This window comes from Lynx rufus, unplaced genomic scaffold (assembly GCF_022079265.1).
Source record: "Lynx rufus isolate CCGP_SWC_20201006 ecotype Redwood Valley unplaced genomic scaffold, mLynRuf1.p SCAF_8, whole genome shotgun sequence".
In the NCBI taxonomy this organism is placed as follows: domain Eukaryota; kingdom Metazoa; phylum Chordata; class Mammalia; order Carnivora; family Felidae; genus Lynx; species Lynx rufus.
Window position 1 is genome coordinate 117,529,545 of NW_025814896.1, and position 24,039 is coordinate 117,553,583.

Below are 24,039 nucleotides of genomic sequence, written 5' to 3' on the forward strand. Positions count from 1 at the left end.
GGGAGGGAAGGGGACAAGGTTTTGGGGAAGACCCCACTGAATGCTTGCCTATTCAGGGGATATTGTTATCATCAGGTGGGTACCCTCCCAGGGACTGTGGATGGCATAAACACAGCTTATACAAACACAAATACAGATGTCTTAAGCCACTAGTAGTTTGCCACACACTTACCAATACCATGAGCTCCAGATTTGCAAGTATAATGTAAAAGTGTCATATCTGTCAATCCATCTCTGTCATTCACATTGCAACCTCTCTTAAGAATCTGAGGAAACCAAGGATGATATCATGATAACATGGCCACTGAAAACGGATTTCAAACCCATGCTGAGAACCAGGTTAGACCATCTTATCGGAATTCGTTCTCAATAAAATGAGTATCGAGGGGCGCCTGGGTGGCGCAGTCGGTTAAGCGTCCGACTTCAGCCAGGTCACGATCTCGCGGTCCGCGAGTTCGAGCCCCGCGTCGGGCTCTGGGCTGATGGCTCGGAGCCTGGAGCCTGTTTCCAATTCTGTGTCTCCCTCTCTCTCTCTGCCCCTCCCCCGTTCATGCTCTGTCTCTCTCTGTCCCAAAAATAAATAAAAGTTGAAAAAAAAAATTAAAAAAAAAAAAAAAAATGAGTATCGAGAACGGGCTTCTCTCAAGGATAAACTTTAAATCTACATCCAATAACAATGATGAAAACTGAACTTGTCAGCAGACTGAAGGAAATTCCTAAAGACGATTCCAGGGTAACCTGGCATTCCAGATACGTACTTTACTTAACCTCTCAAAGGATCAGCAAAATTTTCTTCCTAACGGGCTTAATGGCGTTTGAAAATATATATATATAACCTTTCTCTCCTTACAACATGACAATGTGCAGGTCAAGGAACCCAGTAACTCTTGCTTCCCTCCTTCAAAAAATCAAATGTTTTTAAAAACTATACTCAAGCCTAGATCTTTACCAAACCACCCAAAAGTATAGATAACACATGTCGGTAATCAAATCTCCTCATAGAGTGTATTTTTTAAAGTTAACAAAATTAATTTGTACAAAGAAAGGAAATATGGAAAATGCCTGCTGCCATCAAGAGTCTATAATGTCAGAGCTCCAGGTGTCAGCAAATGAGGAGCATGAGGGAACAATGGAAAAAATGTACAACTGCTCTGAGCAAAGCCTGGAGATACAAGAACAAACATCAGAATGTTTCAAAGGTTTCCCATGTATCACCACCTTTCCGTTCAGATGGCAGGGTTCAAAGGGGAGCACCTATACAATTAACAATCCCAATGATGCCAAATGTAAAATGTAGGAATTCCTTACCTCATTTCCAATAATGTCAATGTTCTGCTGGACTTGAGGAACCCACTGTCTTAAAATGGCAAATAATTCTGATACAGAAGTTTTAGGATCAAAGAGAATTTCCTGGCATGATGTATCATTAGGATCAAAGAAAGAAAACTCTGTTTGAAATTTAAAAAAAAAAAAAAGGTATAAATTAAACTTATTAAAAGTTACAAATAAATATATTGAAAATAATAAACAATAAGACCAGTGCTCAAATGATACAAATATTTTTAGATCCTAGCAAAAGTTTACCTTAAGCAATTTTCAAAACCAAAGTCAAGAAAACCAAAAAAGTATGAAGCATTCCTGAACAGCTGTGAGAACGAGATTTCAGTGCATACCACATTTTTTTTACAGATGAAACAAAAATGCGAGTGCAACCCATCTCAAACGCTGAATTTTCCAAGAACTACTTCTAAGGCACAGAAACTTTGTCAAATTTTATCAATATTTTCAGCTCTTACAACATAAATATATCATGAACAGTAGATTCACATCAACCACTCATAAAAGGGGGAAAATACCAAAATATCAACTAGTCTATAATTTTAAATATTCTTTTTACCTCTCTGATTTGCCCAATTTTCCATAAGAAACAGGCATTGCATTACTTTTTACGCACTGGAAAAGCACAAGGAGAACTGCCATGCCAACCAATTAGGCAACAGTCTCTGGCAACGCAGAAATGAAACCTTAGGACAGAGTGACTGGCTTATTTTGGAATGTGTATTAGTAAAAACGTGGAATATTAGCAAAATTGAACATGACCTAAATATCTCTTAAAACTTTTCTAAGATTCACAGACAACTTTGGTCATCCTATGGCTAGAGAATAAAAGAGAATGGAAGAAAATCAGATTCTACGATCTTGAAGAATCTTAAAAAAAAAAAAAAAATGGGCAGGGAATCTAAAAAACCAGAAGCATCTAAAGAAGGAAAGCATTAGCGAACCAACATTTGCTGAGTGCTTACAATTTACCAAACACTACACAAGTCCTCACAAACACCTTACCTAGGAGGGATTATTGTTCTCATTTTGCAGATAAAGAAACCAAAGCTCAGACTAAATCATACTCAAAGTCACACAGCTAGTGAGTGGCAAATCTGGAATGGAAAACCAGTTCTATATCCAAAGTCTATCTTCCTTCCTCTACTATACTGTCTCTCGAAAAGAATTCACTATTGAAGTCAGCTTCTAACAGCATACATGAGTAGCAGGATTCGTATTTATGTTCTTTATGTTTTTAAATATTTTCCAAAATTACACTCATGTACACATAATTCATACTTTTAGAATCAGGATAACTAAAAGGTGAGTATAAAAGCACACAACCAAGGATGTGTATAAAAGGGGAGCCACAGTCCATTAGAAGAGAATCAGAAAGACTAAAACTAGAATAAGATACTATCCAAAATCTCAGACAACAGAATGGTCCTCTAGGTTCAGAAGGGAAGACACAGAAAAGAACTGGTATCCAACATGGAGAAGCACCTTGCATGGTTTCTTAAACATAGATTTTGGCATGTTTCTTATAAACAGCACTTGACTAGATTGGGGAGGGGGGTGTCTAATTGATTTATCTATTCAATAAATATTTATGGATGAACCCCTTTCCTAGGCATTGGGCATTTCTAGTAGAGAGATTTCTAAATATATACCTAAAGAGACTCTTCTGCATGTGTCTGCAGGAGACAGATTCAAGAATTCTTACTGTAGCATTTATTATAATGGCAAAACATTTGGGCTGAAACATCTCTCCATAAAGGAATGGATTGGAGTGGCCTATTCTTTTGCTTTTTTACAACTAAATAAATGAATTAAGATACCTAAGTCATTAACTGATAAGCACAGGTCTCAAAAAAAACATACTGATCAATAAGCTACATAATATGCAGTATCTATCATTTACATAAAATTACAAATACACAAAACAGTACTACACATTGTTTACGGATGCTCATATGTATAAGTACATAATAATATGGTTTGGAATCATCACACTAAATTTAAGATAGTGGTTACCTCTGGAGAGTAAGGGGAATAGGACCAAAGGAAAACAAGGAGTTTCAACTTCAAGATTTTCTTGTAACTAAAAAACAAGAGCTAAAGGAAAAATGACAAAATATAATATCTATTCTTTCTGATGGTAGATATGTATGACTTACATGTTTGCTATTATTATATTTTGTGCATTTTTATATTCCCATTTTATATTCCTATTTTTAAAAAATGAAAAGCAACGGGAAAAGAATCCTACACATAATATCAATTAAGGTAACAAACATACCAATGAATGTGTGAAGCTTATTTACAGAAAATTGGAAGAGGAGAGGGATTTAAATGGAAAAGACATATTACATTGCTGAACTAAAAAATAAAATATTTAAAACTGTCAATTTTACCAAAAACAATTATTTAAAATAATTTCAATTCTAATCATCATCTCACCAAGACTTATTGTAAGAGGAGATACAAAATGACTCTACTGTTCATCTGTTGGCAGAGCTTCTCAAACATCAGTATAGATAGGAATCACCTAGGGATCTTGTTACTATGTAGATTCTGATCCAGTAAATCTCAAGTGGGGCCTGGGATTGCCTAACAGGCTCCCAGTGATGCCAATGCTACAAGACTAAAGACCACACTTTGAGTAGCAAAAATCTAGAAAGTAAATGTAAGATAAATAAACAAGAACATCTGAACTAAAAAGAATAATGACCTGAGTAGCAAGAGGGAGCAGTAGCCCAATAAATAATAAAGCATATAACAATGCTTCAGTAATTATACACTGAGGTGATGGCAAACAGCAGGTATCATTTAAATAGTACTTAATAGGTGCCAGGGACTGTTCTATGCACTTTATAAATATTACCTAATTTAATCCTCATAATGACCATATGAGGTAGGCACTATTATTGTTCTCATTTTATCAAAGGGGAAATAGAACAAAGAAGGGGCAGTTAAAAATAAGTAATTTGCCTAAAAACACACAACTGGTAAGTGATTGAGTCAGGATTAAAGCCAGACCGTTTTGTGATCTTAACCTCTATGCTATACTGCATAGTAACAAATCTAACTAAATCCAAAGTTTGAGCCCATACAGGGGAAAAAAAAAAAAAAAAAGCTTTAATCAAAAGAAAGGTGGAGGGGTGTCCCGTTTACCCACTTCATGTCAACATGGAGTAATGGGGACCAGATTTACCCTTCCATCTGAAACAACAAAAAAAACAAAGGAAATAGATAAAATGCAGTTTTCAAGGGCACTGGACATCAAGGCAATGAAAGACAGTGACTCCTAAGAGACAGATATAAATAAGGTGAGTCTTACGATTGTCCCAGGTTTCTGCACTACAGTGCAGAGAGGGAAACCAAGAGAAGCCCAGAAGACTCCCTATGTTGAGGAGACAGCGCTGAGAACCCAAGGAAATCAAGGAAGCTAGAGCTCACAGGAAGAGTATCAGAGGAGAGAGAACCTCAAAGACTTGTGGAGGGTCCTCTTGAGTACTTAACATACATTTACAAGTAAAACCCAAAGTAAGAGAAAGAACCATCTAAAAGGATTAAAAGGATCAGAGCCCATTGCTTATAAAAGGCCTAAAATAGTGCCTATTTCTACCAAAAAGACTAGGGAAAAAATTCACAGGGCACTGGGTAGAGTACTGAATAGTGAGAAATAATTAGCCTGAGATTAGCACTGCTCCAGAAGTACCTAACAAATCAAAAAACCAGACCTGAAATGGCCAAACTATTTCCAAGTAACTTAACTGCATCCCAGAACAAACTTCAAGAATATTTATAGGAATAGAAAAAACACAGCACTGAACAGGTAAATTCACAATGACTGTCATTCAATCAAAGATTGCTAGGCATGCAAAGAAAGGAGAAAACAGGACCCATAATCAGGGATAACCAACTGAAAAAGACCTAGAGGGGGCCCCTGGGTGGCTCAGTCAGTTAAGTGTCCAACTTTGGTTCAGGTCATGATCTCACAGTTCATGAGTTCAAGTCCTGCATCAGGCTCTGTGCTGACAGCTCACAGCCTGGAGTCTGCTTTGGATTCTGTGTCTCCCTCTCTCTCTGCCCCTCCCCTGCTTGCACTGTTTCTCTCTCTCAAAAATAAATAAACCTTAAAAAAAAAATTTTAGGGGCACCTGGGTGGCTCAGTCAGTTAAGCACCTGACTTCAGCTCAGGTCATGATCTCACAGCTCGTGAGTTTGAGCCCCGTGTCTGGCACTGTGCTGACATCTCAGAGCCTAGAGCCTGCTTCAGATTCTGTGCCTCCCTCTCTTTCTCTGCCCCTCACCGACTCATGCTCTCTCTCTCCTTCAAAATAAATAAACATTAAAAAAAACTTTTTTTAATAAAAAAAGTAAAAAATAAATAAATTAAAAAAAACAGACCTAGAGTTGGCACAAAAATTATAATTAACAGTGGGGCACCTGGGTGGCTCAGTCAGTTAAGCATCCAACTTCAGTTCAGGTCACAATCTCATGGTTAGTGAGTTCGAGCTCTGCATCAGGTCATCTGCTGTCAACACAGAGCCCACTTCAGGTACTCTGTCTTCCTCTCTCTCTCTGCCCCTCCCCCACTCTCACATGCTCTCTCTCTCTCTAAAATAAACATTAAAAAAATTATAATTAACAGAAAAGAATATTAAACCAGTCATTATAACTGTATTCCAAATATTCAAAAAGTTAAGTAGAGACAAGGATGATATGAAAAAGACATAAATCAAACTTTAGGGATGAAAGCAACATCTGAGATGAAAACTACACTGGGTAAGATCATCAGCTGATCAGACACTGCAGAAGAAAAGATTAATGAACTTGAAGACATAGCAACAGAAACTAAAATGAAACAGAATTTTTAAAACATGAAAAAAACATCAGTGAGCTGTGGGACAACTTCAAGTAGTCTAATATTCATGTAACTGGAGTGTCTGAAAGGGTTCAGAGGCAGGAAAAATATTTGAAGAAAAGATTATCTAAACTTGATGAAAAGTGAAACCAACGGGTCTAAGAAGCTCAACAGACCCCAAGCACAAGAACATTAAAAAAAAAAAAAAATTACACCAAGACACATAATGGAAAAATTACTCAAAAATCAATGATAAGGAGAACATCTTAAAAGCAACTGGGGGGGGGGGCGGGGAAGACGCATTACATTCAGAGAAACAAAAATGAAAGCAGATTTCCTATCAGAAACAATGCAAGTAAAATGACAATGGATCAACATCTTTAAGCACCAAAAGAAAAAAAACTATCAACCTAGAACTGTATACTCAGCAAACATTTTTCAAAAGAGAAGGTAATATAAGTATGTCCTTAGACATATAAAAGCTGCAAGCATTCCTCACCAGCAGACCTGTACTACATGAAATGTTAAAGGAAGCCCTTCAGGCAGAAGGAAAATGGTATTGACTGGAAATCTAGATCTGCACAATAAAGAACACTGGAAAAAATGGTAACTACATGGGCAAATAAGATTTGTTATTATTACTTAAGTCCATTTAAGAGGCAATTCACTGTTTAAACAAAAGTAATAACAGTGCATTGTGCAGTTTATGACACACGTGATATGTGCTCTGCGTAAACTGGTTCTGAAGGTATTCAAAGCAATCAAAAGTCTTTATATTGTCTCACAAAGTAACCACCTTGAGAATCAACACTGAACTATACATCTAAGCTATGGTTTGTGCAGGTTGGTCTTTCTTTGTTTCTTGTTTTAATCTCATTCTCAGCCTCACATTCAATGGCTCGCTTTCATTACACTTAGCATAAAATACAAATCCCTTGCCAAGGCCTAAATAATCCTGCAAGATTTGCCTTCCTCTCCAACTTCCTCTCCTGTCATTCTGCCCCTCAATCACTTTGCTTCTCAGCCACGATGGCCTTCCATTAATTCTTAGGATATACCAAAGGCTTTTCCCCCAACTCTGTGCCTTTAACTTCCTATTCTTTGGCCTGTAACACTTCTCTCCAAGATCTTCTTGTGACCAGCTTCCTCTGACTCCAGATGACTACCCCATCTATAATAGATGCTCCACTAATCCTCTCACAGCACCCTGTTTTTTTCCTCCACAAAATTGACTGGGATATTTATATTTTGTTTATTAATTTACTATCTTTTCCCACTAGAATGTCTGTCTTGGTCACTGTGTTATCCTCAGCATCTAGGACAGTACCTAGCACATAACAGGCCCTCAATAAACACTTAATAAATACAATTCAGGGTGCCACTTTTAAAGGGACACTGACAACAGTGTACTAAGAAGGAAACAATTAGAATGAAAAGGGTCTAGAAATCCTGCCACTGAGGGAATGATGAAGGAACGAGAAACGTGTAGCCTACGGAAGTACAAGCTAGGTAAAAATATTCAAATTATATCTAAATATTTGAAGGCTATCATATAAAGAAGTGTGTTCCACATAGCAAAAACCAGTATCAGTTGGCCAAAGTTTCCAGGAGACATATTTTGAGTGTAAATACAAAAACAATTTTATCACACCTAAAACGTCTTAACCATGAAATGGACTATCTCATTAGTTTCCCACTCTTGAAGATATCCAAGTGACTGAGTGGTTATTTATTAGAGATCTTGAAAATAGAATTTCTATCCTAAGAAGTGAGTAGGGAAAAGCTGACCTACAGGTCCATTCAGATTCTAAGAAATGTATAATTCTAAGCATATAAGCAATATTTAATTTCAGTTATACATAAGGGTCAATATCCATTATCACCTTACATTCAGTGTATTTATTCAACAAACACTGACTGAGCAACAAATGGCTATATTAGCCCTAAGACAAACCAAAACAAAGCTTGATTGCTACCCCATCCCAAAGAGCTATGGTCTGAGTAAAGAGATCACACAATTATGACTTGGGATAGAACGAAGTAAGCGCCATAAGCAAGGTACAAAGTGCTTTAGTTAAGGTTTTTCCTGCATAACTGATTTTGTTATACCTGAAGATAAGCCCAGTCCATGTTTTGTAAAAGCTGCACATACCTCCCAGGATATAGGCTCAGGTTTTACGCAATATTTTTGGTGATTACAAGGCAAAATCTGAACTTGGACATGAGCAGTTATTAAAATCGATATTACTAAGTTAGATAAATTCCCAATCTAATAATTTTATACCTACTAATACTTAAAAATTGTATTTCTAAACAAAAAAAAATTAAAAATAAAACCTGCATGATCTTTACCTCGAAAGACGATTTGAAATGATGACCCAATACTTTACTTGAAAAATCCTAACTAAATTAGAAATGTAACAAATCTATCAAATTTATCTCCTTGTTTTCTTTTATTCCTTTATCGGTATCTGATAAAATACAGGTCTAGGGAAATAAGCCTAAATAAGTAAAAACTAGAATAGTTATAAATTTACATTTTACAAAGGATATTTAAGTGAGCTGATTTAAATATGAGCCAACCCGTTCCACATTCCAGGGAAAGGTCTCACTCTCCCTGCCTAGGCATATGGCTTTTTTTTTTTTTTTTTAAGTTTTACTGTCTTTGTGTATACCTTATAATTACAATGGAAGACACCTGGGACAGTCCAAACTCGGCTTGCTTATGTACTGAAACACATAACTTATTACACGGTCACCCAAATTTGGATCATTTCAGCAGTGATTATTTGGTAAATTAGATCCTAGCATTTCAGAGACAACAGGGCCCTTAGAGATGGCTAGCTCACAGTATTTTGTTTTGTCTTAATACATGGCTTTTTAAGCAAGTCAGTATATTTAACCAAAATAAATACATCAATAGCAAAAGAATGCTAGATGTCTAAGCACCACTGCATTCTAAAAATAAGATCCTCTAAATCCATCATGGTGCTTAAAATGAACATTTTTACATAATAAAAATGCAGACAGCAGAAATAAAGCATTTAGCTTAAGAGGCAGAAAAAGGCAATTGTATTTTTGAAAAAGGAAAACTAGCAATTTTATGAAAACCATAGCAAATGGCTTTAGGAAGAATTATGAATGCAAAAAGGGCATAAGATAGAAGTCAAGTCTCCAGTCTACGGAAAATACATACGGCTACTTAACATACCACAGTCCGAAGGCATTGGTGCTGCAGAAATGGAAAAGACAACTGGTGTATCAGAACCTGGAAATAAAAATGGGTATCTTCCAATCAAAGAATTTCCTTCTACTGGAAAATCTGGAAGGTCCTCTATGGTCATCTTCTAGAAAGCCACCTTTAATGAGAGAGAGAAAAAAGCCTATCTATTGTATTTGTATGCAACTTAGAATGATTGCCTTGAATCACAAAAAGCCTATTTTCTTTTAATATATAACCTACTGACCTTTTTTTAAAGATTTTAGTAATCTCTATACCCAACATGGGACTTGAACTTACAACCCGGAGATCAAGAGTTGCATTCTCCTCTGACTGAGCCAGCCAGGACCCCCAATCTACTGACATTTTTTAACTTCAACCTTCAAGAATCTTTTTGAGAGAGGAAGGGGGAAAAACTTCCTTTTAGCAAACTGCTATTAAAGAATATATGTTGTTTCACACTCTTACAGACATGCAATCTTTTTAGACAAAGCTCAGGAGAAATAAAAAGCTAAGTATTTCCCCAAAACACATGAAAACCTTTTTTATAAATATTGTTTTTGCTTTTTAATTTTTTTTATGTTAGAGAGAATGAGTGTGCGCATGAGCAAGTGGGGGAGGGGCAGAGGGAGGGAGAGAGAAAGGGAGAGAGAGAGAATCCCAAGCAGGCTCCATACTTGGCACAGAGCCCAATGAAGGGCTCAATCCCATGACCCTGGGATTACGACCTGAGTTGAAATCAGGAGTCATAACCTTGGGGCACCTGGGTGGCTCAGTCGGTTAAGTGTCCAGCTTCAGCTCAGGTCATGATCCTGTGGTCCGTGGGTGGGTTCGAGTCCCACATCAGGCTCTGTGTTGACCACCTCAGAGCTGAAGCCTGCTTTGGATTCTGGGTCTCCCTCTCTTTCTGCCCCTCTCCTGCTCGTGCTCTGTCTCTCTCTCTCTCAAAAATAAATAAACATTAAAAAAAAAAATTTTAAGTCAAACACTCAACTGACTGAGCCACCCAGGCACCCCTAGGTGAAAAGGTTTTTAAATGCTGAGTTAACCCAAGTGGGTGATATTCTCTTTACTTAGAGTAATAAAGGGATATAATATCCCTTGTAGATGTACCTCTATCATAGGATCTGACACAGGTTACATTATCTATCTTCTAACAGTTCATGCCATGTGCTCATCACATGAAAATAATCTAGTTTAGAGTGTTCTCGTTCTTTTCTGACATCCTAGAAAGCTTCACTGGAAATCAATCACATCACTTGTACAAATATGGGTCTAAGAGCTCCCAGCATTGTTTACTTCTCCCCAACATACAACATCCATTTAGTCCATCCATGCAGAAAATGGAAGGCCATGCCTTTTAAACCACATCACTGATATTGCCTCTTTTTCCCAGAAAACATGAGAGCTTAGGATGTTTGCCCTGCAGTGGGCTGCTGCACCCTAGCTCAGAAAGAAATGGCACAGCAGAGCAAATGTTGGTACAACTGAACCATATATAAAGGTAAAAAGCATCCAGTTTCTTTTGCATCAAGTCTGTAAAGTCTGAAATATTATAAATCTCTTCATCAGTGTTAAATATAAGCAAAGACCATATTACAAAACTAAATAAAAATGATTCTAGGCCATTTCAGTAGAAAGAATAAAGATAATTAACTGGCAGCTTACCCTAGCAGTAACACCATGCTAGAAATTACTCAGTGTGTGTTCTATACTTAACCAATCCTATATCTAACTTAACCATCTTCACTCCACCATTACCACCCTGATCCAAAGAAATAGTCACCTCTCTGAGCTAACTGGTTCCTTTCCAATGATTCATGTTTTCTGAAGACTGTCAGGAACTAGTAACGAGCAAGGTGACTTTTTTTTTTTTTGTCATAAGGTACATGCTTATGTGGACATGGATATTCTTTATTAAATAACCTAATACACTGTTACTATGTTAAAGGTATTCAAGTTTTCTTAGATGCTAAAGTTAGTTGCCACCCAATACATTGAATGATTATGATAGTAACCCTACCACAATAATGGGGAAATAACAAGGAATTGGTGCCACACAGCAAAGTGATCTTCCTCAAACACTTCAATTCCAAAAAGTAACACACATCCCCAAAGACAGTCCTCCTTCAATGCTATAGCTTCTCAGTGATGAAAGTAACAGGATTTCTACTTGTTGGCTGCTACTTTTGGCAGTAAATCTGAGCAAAATATTCTATGCAGAGTATGAAGCTTCCTTTGAAATCAAGGGACATAAACAAGGCTTAATAACTATTAAGGAACCACCACATACAAGGCACCACACTATTCTGGATGTTTTGGAAAATACGAAAGTGAGTAAGATAGTCCAGGCTTATTAGCTAGCTTACCATCTACTAGGGTGAATAAAATAGCACTAGTAACTATAGATGATGAAATCGAATGGGGTATGTTCTGTGACATAAGTACAAGGAACATCTACATTGGGCACCCTGACAATCAGAAACAGTGCATGAAGAAAGCATCTCCCAAGATGGGTCTTGAAAGATCAGTCAGCAGAAATTTAAAAGAAGAGCATGTTAAAGGAAGTAGGCTGGAACAAGGGCACATCTAGGTACATTGTTTGAGGTAAGGCTGTAATGTTTTTTTAGGACTCTACTTGGGAGTATTTCATACACCTGATCAAAGACCAAACCACTTAATTCCATAAGCACTGGGAAACTCCTGATTTCTTAAAAGGAGAGAGTTCTGATTCAAACCATGTTTTAGGAAGATTCATCTGACTACAACCACACTTTAGAACTCACTCATGTTTTTATACTCCTAATTCTTCAGCCAAGTGATTAAGTGGCTATCCTTCTGAGTTGGTTAAGAGGAAGCCACCTTTAAAAACCTCCCTTTTAGAAATACAAATCAAAACCACACGGAGCTATCACCTCACGCCAGTCAGAGTGGCTAAAATGAACAAATCAGGAGACTATAGATGCTGGCGAGGATGTGGAGAAACGGGCACCCTCTTGCACTGCTGGTGGGAATGCAAACTGGTGCAGCCGCTCTGGAAAACAGTGTGGAGGTTCCTCAAAAAATTAAAAATAGACCTACCCTATGACCCAGCAGTAGCACTACTAGGCATTTACCCAAGGGATATAAGAGTGATGATGCATAGGGGCACTTGCACCCCAATGTTTATAGCAGCACTTTCAACAACAGCCAAATTATGGAAAGAGCCTAAATGTCCATCAACTGATGAATGGATAAAGAAATTGTGGTTTATATATATAATGGAATACCACTTGGCAATGAAAAAGAATGGAATACGGCCTTTTGTAGCAACGTGGATGAACTGGAGAGTGTTATGCTAAGTGAAATAAGTCATACAGAGAAAGACAGATACCATATGTTTTCACTCTTATGTGGATCCCAAGAAACTTACAGAAGACCATGGGGGAGGGGAAGGGGAAAAAAAAGTCAGAGGGAGGGAGCCAAACCATAAGAGACTCTTAAAAACTGAGAATAAACTGAGGGTTGATGGGGGATGGGAGGGAGGGGAGGGTGGGTGATGGGCATTGAGGAGGGCACCTGCTGGGATGAGCACCGGGTGTTGTATGGAAACCAATTTGACAATAAATTTCATATTAAAATAAAATAAAATAAAATAAAATAAAATAAAATAAAATAAAATAAAATAAAATAAAAAAATAAAAACCTCCCTTTTATAGGGTAGAGCTTCCCATCCAAAAAATTTTTTTTGAAAGTGATCCTCAGAGTAACTTTCATTTCCTTGTAGACTGCTGAGATCCTCACAGAACTCTATCTTGCACAACTATCACAGGAGCTAGATTAGTGTCTTACACATATTTCATTTAGATGCAGTGTGGAAAGATGATTCACTCAACAAGGTGGAATAAACACTGTCATTTCATATACTAGATACTTCAAGCCCAGAGAAGCTACAATATTACCTAACCAATGTACTGAACATTCTTTGTATTTTGTGTCTTCATTGCATTTTTCCTTAGTCCCATTTCCTTTCCTTCACGAAAACTCAACAGTCTATCTCTAGTCCCACTTAAGAAAACTGCACACCTCTAAAAACATGGCAAAGTTTTAGAATCCTTCTGAAAAGCAATTTTTGGGTCTGAAGATCTAAGACACCTGGGATCTCGCTCAAACTTGGTCAAACTATAATCAAATTTCCCAAACTCTGATTTATATAGGAATCCCATCCTACACCATCACCCCAAAACAGCTCTGAGAAAATGCAACTGGTAACATGGCTCAAATATCTTGTGATTTTTCAAGGATTCCTGGTCTATTCCCTAACACAGAATGGTGGTGAGAAGAGATGGCCACTAACTTTTTCAAAGCGGTTCAAGGCTAGTAGACCTCACTAAGGAACCTCATTATGGTCAAGAGACTCCCTCAGCTTTATCTGGAATATGGTTCAAGGGCAGCATCTTTGAGCTACTCAACTAACAGGAGATCTAAGCTGTGTCCACATGAGTTAGAATCACGAGGCCCTTTCATTCATTTAAATACTATATTTTGCCAGGAGCCTTTATTTCCATTAGAGTCCCAAAAAATTACCATAACCAAAATAAGCATTTAAATCATATCTCCAAGGTTCCTTTAAAAATTAAAAATGGGGTGCCTGGGTGGCTAAGCATCCGGCTTCGGCTCAGGTCATAATCTCATGGTTCATGAGTTTAAGCCCCGCATTGGGCTCTGTGCTGACAGCTCAGAGCTTGGAGCCTGCTTCGGATTCTGTCTCCTTCTCTCTCTGCTCTCCCCTGCTTGCACTCTGTCTCTGTCTCTCTCAAAAATAAACATTTAAAAAAATGTTTTAATTAAAAAAAAAAGTAAAAAATAGAGGGGTGCCTGGGTGGCTCAGTCAGTTCAGGGTCTGACTTCGGCTCAGGTCACGATGTCACAGTTCGTGAGTTCGAACCCCACATCAGGTTCGCTGCTGTCAGCACAGAGCCTGCTTCAGATCCTTCCCCCCCCCCCCCGCCCTTCCCCTACTTGAGCGCTCTCTCTCAAAAATAAACATTTTAAAAATTAATTAAAAATTAAAAATAGAATTACTAAGTGATCCAGTGATTCCACTACTAGGTTTTTACTCAAAGAAAACAAAAACACTAATTCAAAAGATGTATGCACCCTACATTTACTGCAGCACTATATACAATAGTGAAGGTATGGAAGCAACCCAAGCATCCACCCATAGATGAATGAATAAAGAAGACTGGGGGTAGAATATTACTCACCCACAAAAAAGAATGCGAACTTGTCATTTGCAACAATATGGATGGGCCCAGAGGTTATAATGCTAAGTGAAATACGTCAGACAGAGAAAGACAAATACCATATGATTTCACTCATGTGGAATTTACGAAACAAAACAAAGGAACAAAGAAAAAACAGACTCTTAAATACAGAGAACAAACCAGTGGCTGCTGGGAGGTGGATAGGTGGTGAGTGAAAATGATAAAGAATATTAAGAGTATTCTTATCATGATGAGCACTGAGTAATATATAGATTGATGAGTCATTATATTGTACATCTGAAACTAATATAACACTGTATGTTAATTATGCTTCAATAAAAGATAATAACCAAAAAAATTTAATGCAGTATCTCCAGCTATCCATTTATTTGTTACATATATAAATCTATTCAATCACTAAACAGGTATTTACAGTATTCGATACTTAGTTGCCTCTCAGCCCTAGAAAGAATATAAAAGACACCTGCCCTCCAGAAGTTCATTAGTCACTCAACAAGCATTTGCTGAGTGTTTCTAAGTCCTAGGCTGGGCATACAAAGAGAAAGAAAATAGGTATGCCCTTGTCCCCACATAGGTTAGAGTCTAGTATATTCCTATAAGAAAGTTGAAATTACTGTACAGTTGTAATAAATGCTGTGTTCAAGAGGATCAGTGGAAGCTTCCTGAAAGACTAAAAATTTAAAGTTGCAGTGTCCAACCAGGTCGCTACTAGCCACACGTGGCTATTTACATTAAACTAAAATTTCAGTTCCTCCATTGCTCTAGCCCCACAGACGTACTCAAAAGCCACATGTGGGTAGCAGACACCATGCTTAGTGCAGAAACACTTCCCTCATTGCAGAAAGTTCTATAGAACACCACTGAAGGAAAACAGTGCTGCTTAAATTCCAGATGCGAAAATAATAAGAATCAACAATAAACAAAGGCTAACAAAACTAAGCAAGCCAATAGCAGCACGGTTAATTATACATAAGGAACCAGGGAACAGTAAGCCTGAAAGTAACCAGATATTTGTAGGTTTAAACAGGGAGAAAGAGTTGATTAACAAAAGGCCACTAGTACATGTTTCAAAACTGGAGTTAAGAACAATAAAAAGACACCATATAAATATCACTTTTTTAAAAAGACCCTGCTAGTGAAAACTGTATCTGGTGAATCTGAAATGTCTGAAGTAAGTACCACAAATAATAAACCATTTGTTAAATCTTCTATCAAACAAGTAAAAATACTCATATTTCAAGATCTAATCTTACAGCCCAGGTGGTCCATTACCAAATGAAAGCATTTTTTAAAAACGCATATTGTTAGCAAAATAAGATAGAACCAGGATGCTTTTGCATAATAAAGATGTAGAAGGCTAGATTTCTGCCATTTTCAATTCTCTGCTTTCGGTCCATAGTCGCTCCGTGTCCCACATCGCCTCATCTTCTGCCATTTAGACGACTTACTTCAAATTGTGCAGAAGGTTCATAAATGACAAACGTCAATCTGAAAATGAAGTATTTGCAGGATGTTTCTAAGGAGGAGGGTGTTTCTATATTGAAATATTTCACAGGCACCGATTTATACTATGAAATTGCTACAATGTGAACCACAGTCTAGCTGGGAACATAGAGCAAGTTACTATCCCTTGAGAATATCATCCTCTGATATATATCAAAACACTGTCTGAGAGTTTAAATCCAAACTGCCTCTTTAGTCTCGGGATGAATGAACAACCTGACATCTAAAAGAAAGCTGACATTATAAACCCATCAATCTAATCTACAAGGATGAGGTCTAAACCACCTCTCTGTTTAGGGCAGGGCTCAGAGCAAGTGCCCCCAACCCCCCACCCCAACTTCCCTTCCCAATTTCCTATTATTTCGAATTAAGGAATCTCAGGATAGCCAAAGACTGGAAGCAAAGCCATTTGGTTTAGCTTTGCATTCCCACCGGCAAAAGGTTTCTTTAACAATTTATGAAGCAAGGGGAGGCACGGGAGATGTGAAGAGGCCCGCTGCAGGAAAAACACCAAAGGCGGCGCACCGCACGCAGCACATCTGCGTGCGGGTGACACTCCCAGGGCGCCCGGGCGGCCGCGGCTGCGGAAGCGGACAGGGGGACCGCAACCCAGGCACCGCGCCGCTCCTCATCCCAAAGTTACACAGCCCGCGAGCAGCGGAGAAGAGAAACCCACCTCTCCGGAGGTGGGCCGCGCCGCCCCCGCCCCCGCCCCCGGCGACAGCCCCGGGGAGGCCTGCGGGAGCCCGCGACCCCGGCGCCACCGGACGCGGACGCGGCCCTCCCCGAGCCGTCAACAGCCCCTCGGGCACCCGCGCCCCCGCCCAGCCGGCCCGCAGCCCCCGCGCGCTCCCGCCCCACCTGCTCCTCCGGTCCTCTCGGGACGGCCGGCTGCGAACGCGGAGACGCGGAGGCAAGGCCGAGAAGCGCGCTCCTCCGCCCGGCGCCCGTCTCCAGTGGCCGGCCGCGGAGCCTCCCGCTGCGCCGCTCCCAGACCTGGTCCAGCCCCTCCCGCCTGCCGCCTCCGCGCGCGCCGAGCCGGGCCCCACGCGGGGTCGGCGCGCGCGCAGTGCAGGCGCCCGGGCCGCGCGCAGGCCTCGGCCCCAGCCCCGCGCACGCGCCGGGGCTGGGGGGTGGGGTGGAGGCGAGGAGCGCGCGCCTCTTGCCTGCGCCCCCGCGGGCCCCCAGCCCACGGAAGGTGGAGCCTCCAGGTTGGGACCGCCTGGGAGCTTCCTGGGTTAGGCTTGCGTGGAGGTGGTAGCGCCGTGGTATTTCCATCGCAGTCGCAGGAAGGTTCTCGGGGGAACCCCGCAGGGCCCAGGGCAGTGGGTAGGGGCGGCAGCCCTTGGCGCGCTGTACTCCTCCATTAAAGCCCTTAGCTACCTTTTCCCACCCCCGCCCTGGGGCTAGGAGCGCCCCCACCGAGTTCACAGGGGCAGGCATGGCTTCTTATCTGTTTGGGGCTCCCCTGTGTCTAACCCTGTGCATGGCCCAGAATAGGTCCACCAGTCAATTACCTGTTTGCAGGTTTTGCTGTAAAAAGCCTAGCCGATACTATACCCAGACCGAATACACCCAAAGGTGTCTGTGGAGGCAGAAGGGGAGACGTGAGTAGTCGTCCCAGAACTTTATTTCTCCTGCTGCTTTGCTCATTTCTCACCTTCTTCTCCCTCGGTCCCATCTCCATTCCCCAAGAGCCAGAGGTGGTGAAACTGTAACAACTAACAGACATAAGTGCTGACATCCTGGTTCTCCATCACCCAGTAGAAGGAAAGGTGTTGCTTGGCACTTAATGAGTCTCCTTAATGAAGGAACTTAATGAGTCCATTGTTTCCCCATGACTGAGGTTTATAACACTGAATCACTGATGTTACAACATAACAACTCTCTCTGAGGCCTTTTCATTCTGGCTGTGATATACAGATTACTACACTGTACCTCCGTGTTCGCCAAGCACAGTGCCTGGCAAGAGCAGATACTGAATGACTGAATGTCTATCTGGGTCTCTTGCAAGAGCAGAGGTAAGTGCTGGGGGCACATCAGAGCATCTTTTCCTGTTGGAGTCACGGATTCTGGAGATTAGAAAAAGCCCCCTTACCTTGCCTGGGTCTCCCTTGCAACATCCTTACACCAAATGGCCATAGTTGAATACCTCCAGTAACCAGGAACTCTTTCTTTTTTTTTTTTTTTTTAATTCTTTTTTTTCAACGTTTATTTATTTTTGGGACAGAAAGAGACAGAGCATGAACGGGGGAGGGGCAGAGAGAGAGGGAGACACAGAATCGGAAGCAGGCTCCAGGCTCTGAGCCATCAGCCCAGAGCCCGACGCGGGGCTCGAACTCCCGGACCGCGAGATCGTGACCTGGCTGAAGTCGGACGCTTAACCGACTGCGCCACCCAGGCGCCCCGGAACTCTTTCTTTAAAAGCAGCCATTTTATCATAGACCAGCCTTGTTGACAAGCTCTTCCTACCTTGAGCTAAATCACCTCCCTGCATCTCCTCCTTATTGGGTTTCTACTCTGGGGACTTCTAGATCACGTCTGCCTCCGATTCAGGATATCTAGGACAAGCATTCTCTGTCCCTTAGGCTACTCCTTGTACGACAGGGTCAAGATCCCACTCACCAGCATGTTAAAGGAGTCTTTATGACATACCCCAGCTTGTTTAGAGCTCACAAATGAACGTGGTGTCCTGTTGAGTGCAGAGAAGATAGAAACTCTCACCTCTTTCTAGGTCCCATGCTTCTATTAGCATAGCTCAAGATATCAAAATAGTTTTGTAGCAGTCAATATTACATTGTTGAATTGGGTGGAGCACACTGTCAGCTAAAACCCATAGAACTTATGCAATATTTAAATGCCATGACCATCCCACGGTCCCTGGTCAGCTGCCAGTTTCTCTTTCTCGGCAGGTTCAGCACCTTTATGGACTCTCGGGGATGATCATGTGACACAGTTGCCTCCTCCCTTTGGGAGTTGCACCTCCTTCTCCCTGCTGCCATCATACCCTCTTCTTGTCTGATCCTGCCCACCTCTTTCACTGATTAGAAGAAGGAAGGCAACTTTGGTTGGCTTTAAGCAACTATAAATTAGTCCTGTTGTCAGTGAGCCACAAAAACTCATAAAGATCTGTGTGTAACAGAAGGTGCTATTGGTGTAGCTGTTTCCATAGGTATACAGTTCACTTTTATTGCTGATTTAAATTATCCCTCTAGATACCACTATTAGTAGGTGACAGGGTGTGGCTAGCTGAGTTGTTTTTAACTATAATAAAAGTCTCTGTTAGAACCAGCCAGGCTACTGGCCTTTTCTGCTACACCCAAACACAAAATAGTACACAGGCAATTTCCCAGGATACCAAGCAATTAGGGAGAGAGTCTCCTACTCACCTGGTTGCCTTTGTCCAAAATACTGAATTTATTCCATAAGCCATCATCAAGAATGTAAGCACTCATCGGAATCATGCTCCCTAGAAAACCCCATGGGTCACACAAGTATGACCACGTATTGCCCAGTTAACAAGAGTTGGACCAGGACTTGGAACTTAAACCATCTGCTGGGGTGGGAAGGCACATGGGCATGTGGTACAACTGTACCTACTAAGATGCAATTGTATCTGAAGGCACAGCGAGGTTCCTGGACAATGAAACATAAACCACAGTCACAGGAAGCTATCAGCACTGGTGATCAGTATGAAGAAGGGGCATTACTGACTGACCACTGTGTGGCCCTTTACCTATGGGATTTTACTTGCCTTCACTTCACAAATGAAGAGACTCCATCAGGTTGTGGAAGTTGCTTGATGTACCCTGGGGCAGGAAAAGATTCAAACTAAGTCTGATCTGAAGTCTTGTGTTGATCCACTATTTTGTATTACCTATGCAGGGTGTCCTTTGGGGCATTCAAGACACAGAAATGTTGTGTCAAATAGCAGGGACCATTCAGAAATTCAAGCAGACAACCAGAAGTCAGCACCAAAAAGGTCTCTCAGCAGCTAACAGGACCCAAACCATGGTAAAAGGGTTGAGGACATAGGCAAAAGAAGACTGAGCCACTGCTCTTATGTGGACTGAGGTCTTGGGCAGGATATCATATCATTCACTGTGAAGAAGACAAGGCTCAGTTTTCAGAATCTGGATGTAGGGGCCATCAGGACGTAGGGGTGCCAAATTGAAGCCCAACTAGCAGAAGTCGTGAAATGCAAAATATCAGAGCACTGGGCAGAGCCCCTAAAATCTATATCTGCAGATGATAGGATCATCATCAGACAAAAGCTAACAGAATCAACTATTAGAAGTAATAAGTGAGTTCAATAAGGTTGTCAAGTACAAGATCAATTGCTAAAAATAGTTTCCTCTATATCAGCAGTAAGCAACCAGGAAATATAATAGACAATAAGATTTACAATAGCAATAAAACTCTTAAGCATAATATCCAGGAATTAACCTAACAACTTGTAAGAACTTTATGGAGAAAGTTTTAAAATTCTATTTAAGGACATAAAAGAAGATTGAGGGGTGCCTGGGTGGCTCAGTCAGTTGAGCGTCCAACTTCAGCTCAGGTCATGATCTTACACTCTGTGAGTTAGAGCCCTGCGTCGGGCTCTGTGCTGACCACTCAAGAGCCTGGAGCCCGCTTCAGATTCTGTGTCTCCCCCTCTCTCTGCCCCTCCCCTGCTCATGCTCTCTGTCTCTGTCTCAAAAATAAATAAAAACATTAAAAAAATGTTTTAAAGAAGATTGAATAATGAAGACATGCCATGGATAGGATGCCTTGACATTGTAAAAATCCATCTAATTTCTAAATGCAATGTTATACCAACTCAAAGTTTAAGGAACTTCAATAAACATATGAGGAAAAATAAAAATTTTCATAGTTAAGTCAGTTTGGAAAAGCAACAGCAAAGAGAGGAAGCTTGCCCTGCCAGATATTATTATTACCACATAGTGATAAAAAAAAAAAAAATAGTGTGGTCCTAGAACAGAAATAGAACAGTAAAACAGAATAGGGAGCTCAGAAGCAGACCATGAGATCTCAACATATATAAAGGTGGTACCACAAATCAATGAGAAAAATATATGTCATTTAGATGATATTGTTGGGGAAACTGGCTTAGTTTATGAAGAAATAAAGCTGGATACTCCATGTCTACCATATACAAAGATGAACCCCATGGGGCACCTGGGTGGTTCAGTCGATTAAGCGTCCGACTTTGGCTCAGATCATGATCTCATGGTTTGTGAGTTCGAGCCCCGCATCAGGCTCTGTGCTGCCAGCTCAGATCCTGGAGCCTGCTTTGCATTCTGTGTCTCCCTCTCTCTCTGCCCCTCCCCAACTTGTGCTGTCTCTCACATAATAAATAAACTTAAAAATTAAAAAAAAAAAGACAAAAAACAAAAACAAAGGAGAACTCTAGATGAATTAAAGACCTACATTCGAAAGGTAGAAGGAAGATGTAGGAGAATGTCTTTATGAACATGGGGGTAGGGACTTACTTCATAAAACAAGACTACAAAAGTACAAACCTTAAAACAAAAGGCTGGGAGATTTGCCATACATCACAATGAAGGCTTTTCTCCAATGAAGACTACTATAGAAAAAGTTAACAGCAGCTGACAAACTGGGAGAAGATATATGATGTGTTCAAAAGTATTTAGGGATTAATATTTAAAATATGTAAGGAACGCTTGCAAGTCAACAAAAAGAAGTCAGAAAATCCAATATAAAAATGAGAAAAGGATAGAAATAGGCCGAAGGAAAAGACAGAATGGCATGCAAGCATAGAAGAGATGCTCAAACCCTCTAGACAGGAGAGAATAGGAACACAACAAAAAGTATGGTGCTACCTATAGCCACTGGGATGCTGGTATATTTAAAAACCAGCTCTGGGGGGTTAGGTCAGGGGCAGTCCTAATTTTAGTGTTTGCTAATTTCCATGTGCAAATACTCTCACCCCTGCCAATTTCAAACTACCAGCAGGAGGTCATTGAACAAGGATTTTGGAAGAAGTGTGTTCCGTCTGCTCTCATGAGCCAGCACCAACACACCAGTGCCTCACCCATCAGCTTAGCAAAAATTAGAAAAATCCCAAATATTGGCAAAGATATGGGGAAATGGGAATCCTCATGCACTGCTGGTGGGAATTTAAACTGGTAAATACATTCCATTGAGCAAGCTGGCAGTGTCTAGTGAAAAAAATTATCAGCGTGCTTTATGACTCAGCAATCACCCTCCTAGATATGCCTCAGAGAAACTGTTTGTAACCTTCACATGGCTTCCAGGAAGCCATTCTCTCATTTACTAGATGATCTCATCCCATCCAAGGCTTTAAATGCTATGTCTATTTTCAGGATTCCAAAATTTCTATCTCTAGCCCTGAACTTCAGACATATATCCACTGCCTGCTCAACATCTAATCTATAGTGTATAATAAGCATCTCAAATGTAATATGTTCAGAATAGAACCCTACCCCACACCCTTCCCATGTCGGTAAATGACAGCTTGATTCTTTTGTTTGTTCACTGGAGTCATCTTTTCCTTCATAGTTCTGGATTTTCCAAACCAAAGCCCCATTCCCCATTTTTAAGAAAAGTTCATAACATCATTTATTGATGGAGAAATTCATCAATACCACTGAATTCCTTTCAAATCGATAGTCACCAGAGACCCCAGGAACTTCCTACTGCTGTCACCTGGGCTTGCTTTCTTCTGAAGAATCTCCTTTTCTCTCTCAAAGCTTCAAGTGGGGACCTGCCTGCTGAAGCAGACTACAAACTGAAGACCTCACAAGCCTTATTATCTGAATCCTTGGTTCTCATTCCTGGTTGCACACTTGAATCTCCTGAATACCTTTCACAAAATAAACCAGAAACTTCCTCAAATATTCTAACTCAACTGGCCTAATTTAGATTCGTGCTCTTCTATAAGTTTATTCTCTCTTTTGTTAGTCTAATTCCCAAAAAGACACAAACAAATGAAGTTTTCAAACCCAACTCATTCCTATGTGGGAACTGCTTCCCATGTCCTCCAGTTGGGCCACTCCCCAACACCACGTGATACAACAACTTTTAAAGTCTTCTTTATGGTAGGGTGCCTGGGTAGCTCAGTGGTTAAGTATCTGAACCTTGGTTTCAGCTCAGGTCATGACCTCATAGTTCATGAGTTTGAGCCCCATGTTGGGCTCTCCATTGACAGCATGGAGCCTGCTTGGGATTCTGTCTCCCTCTCTCTCTTCCCCTCCCCTGCTCACTCTCTCTTTCTCTCTCTCTCTCTCTCTCAAAAATAAATAAATAAACTATTTTTTAAAAGTGTTCTTTACAGGCCAACATAAGAAAGAAGGAACACAGGGAATGTTTCATGGCATCAGGGTTAAAACTGCCTCTCTAAGGAACAAGTCTTTCACACTGGCTGCTCAAAGCTATGGCCACCAAGGCAGTTCCAGAAACATCTCTGGCACATAACAGCAGCATCGAGATGGTTTCCACTAGGATGTTAGTTCCAACGCCCCGCCCCTCATTGAAACATACTTTAACCAAGTCTCTAGATATAAATATCATTTTATAGAAAACATGAAGCATGAAGGAATATCATAAATTACATCATGAGCATGTAATAGGCCAAGTCCAAAATGTGGAAACTTCTACAGGGAAAATAACCCAATTCCTACAATCAAAAAGTAGCTAAGGGAAACTAGTGTAGATCGAAAGAGACATAAGAGCTCTATCTACAAACTATAACGTGCAGAGCATTTAGATCTGGATCAAACAAAGAAATGTAAAATAATTCTTGAGGCTGTTGAGGGAAATTTAACATGAACTGGACATTAAATTGTATCAAGAAGTTTTTGTTAACTTTTTTA

At 40.3% G+C, this 24,039-nt stretch overlaps 1 protein-coding gene across 1 annotated transcript in view; it reads right to left on the reverse strand.

Annotated features, from left to right (window-relative positions):
- Positions 1-17,146, reverse strand: part of CLIP4 (CAP-Gly domain containing linker protein family member 4) — a 65,949-nt gene extending 48,803 nt beyond the window's left edge. Inside the window, exons 1-4 of the mRNA XM_047069420.1 lie at positions 17,042-17,146; positions 9,402-9,549; positions 1,309-1,448; positions 173-266 (exon numbers count right to left, since the gene is read on the reverse strand). Of these exons, the coding sequence (XP_046925376.1) occupies positions 173-266; positions 1,309-1,448; positions 9,402-9,534 (367 nt within the window). The 5' untranslated portion in view covers positions 9,535-9,549; positions 17,042-17,146. The remainder of the gene's footprint in view (positions 1-172; positions 267-1,308; positions 1,449-9,401; positions 9,550-17,041) is intronic.
- Between the last annotated feature and the right edge of the window lie 6,893 nt (positions 17,147-24,039).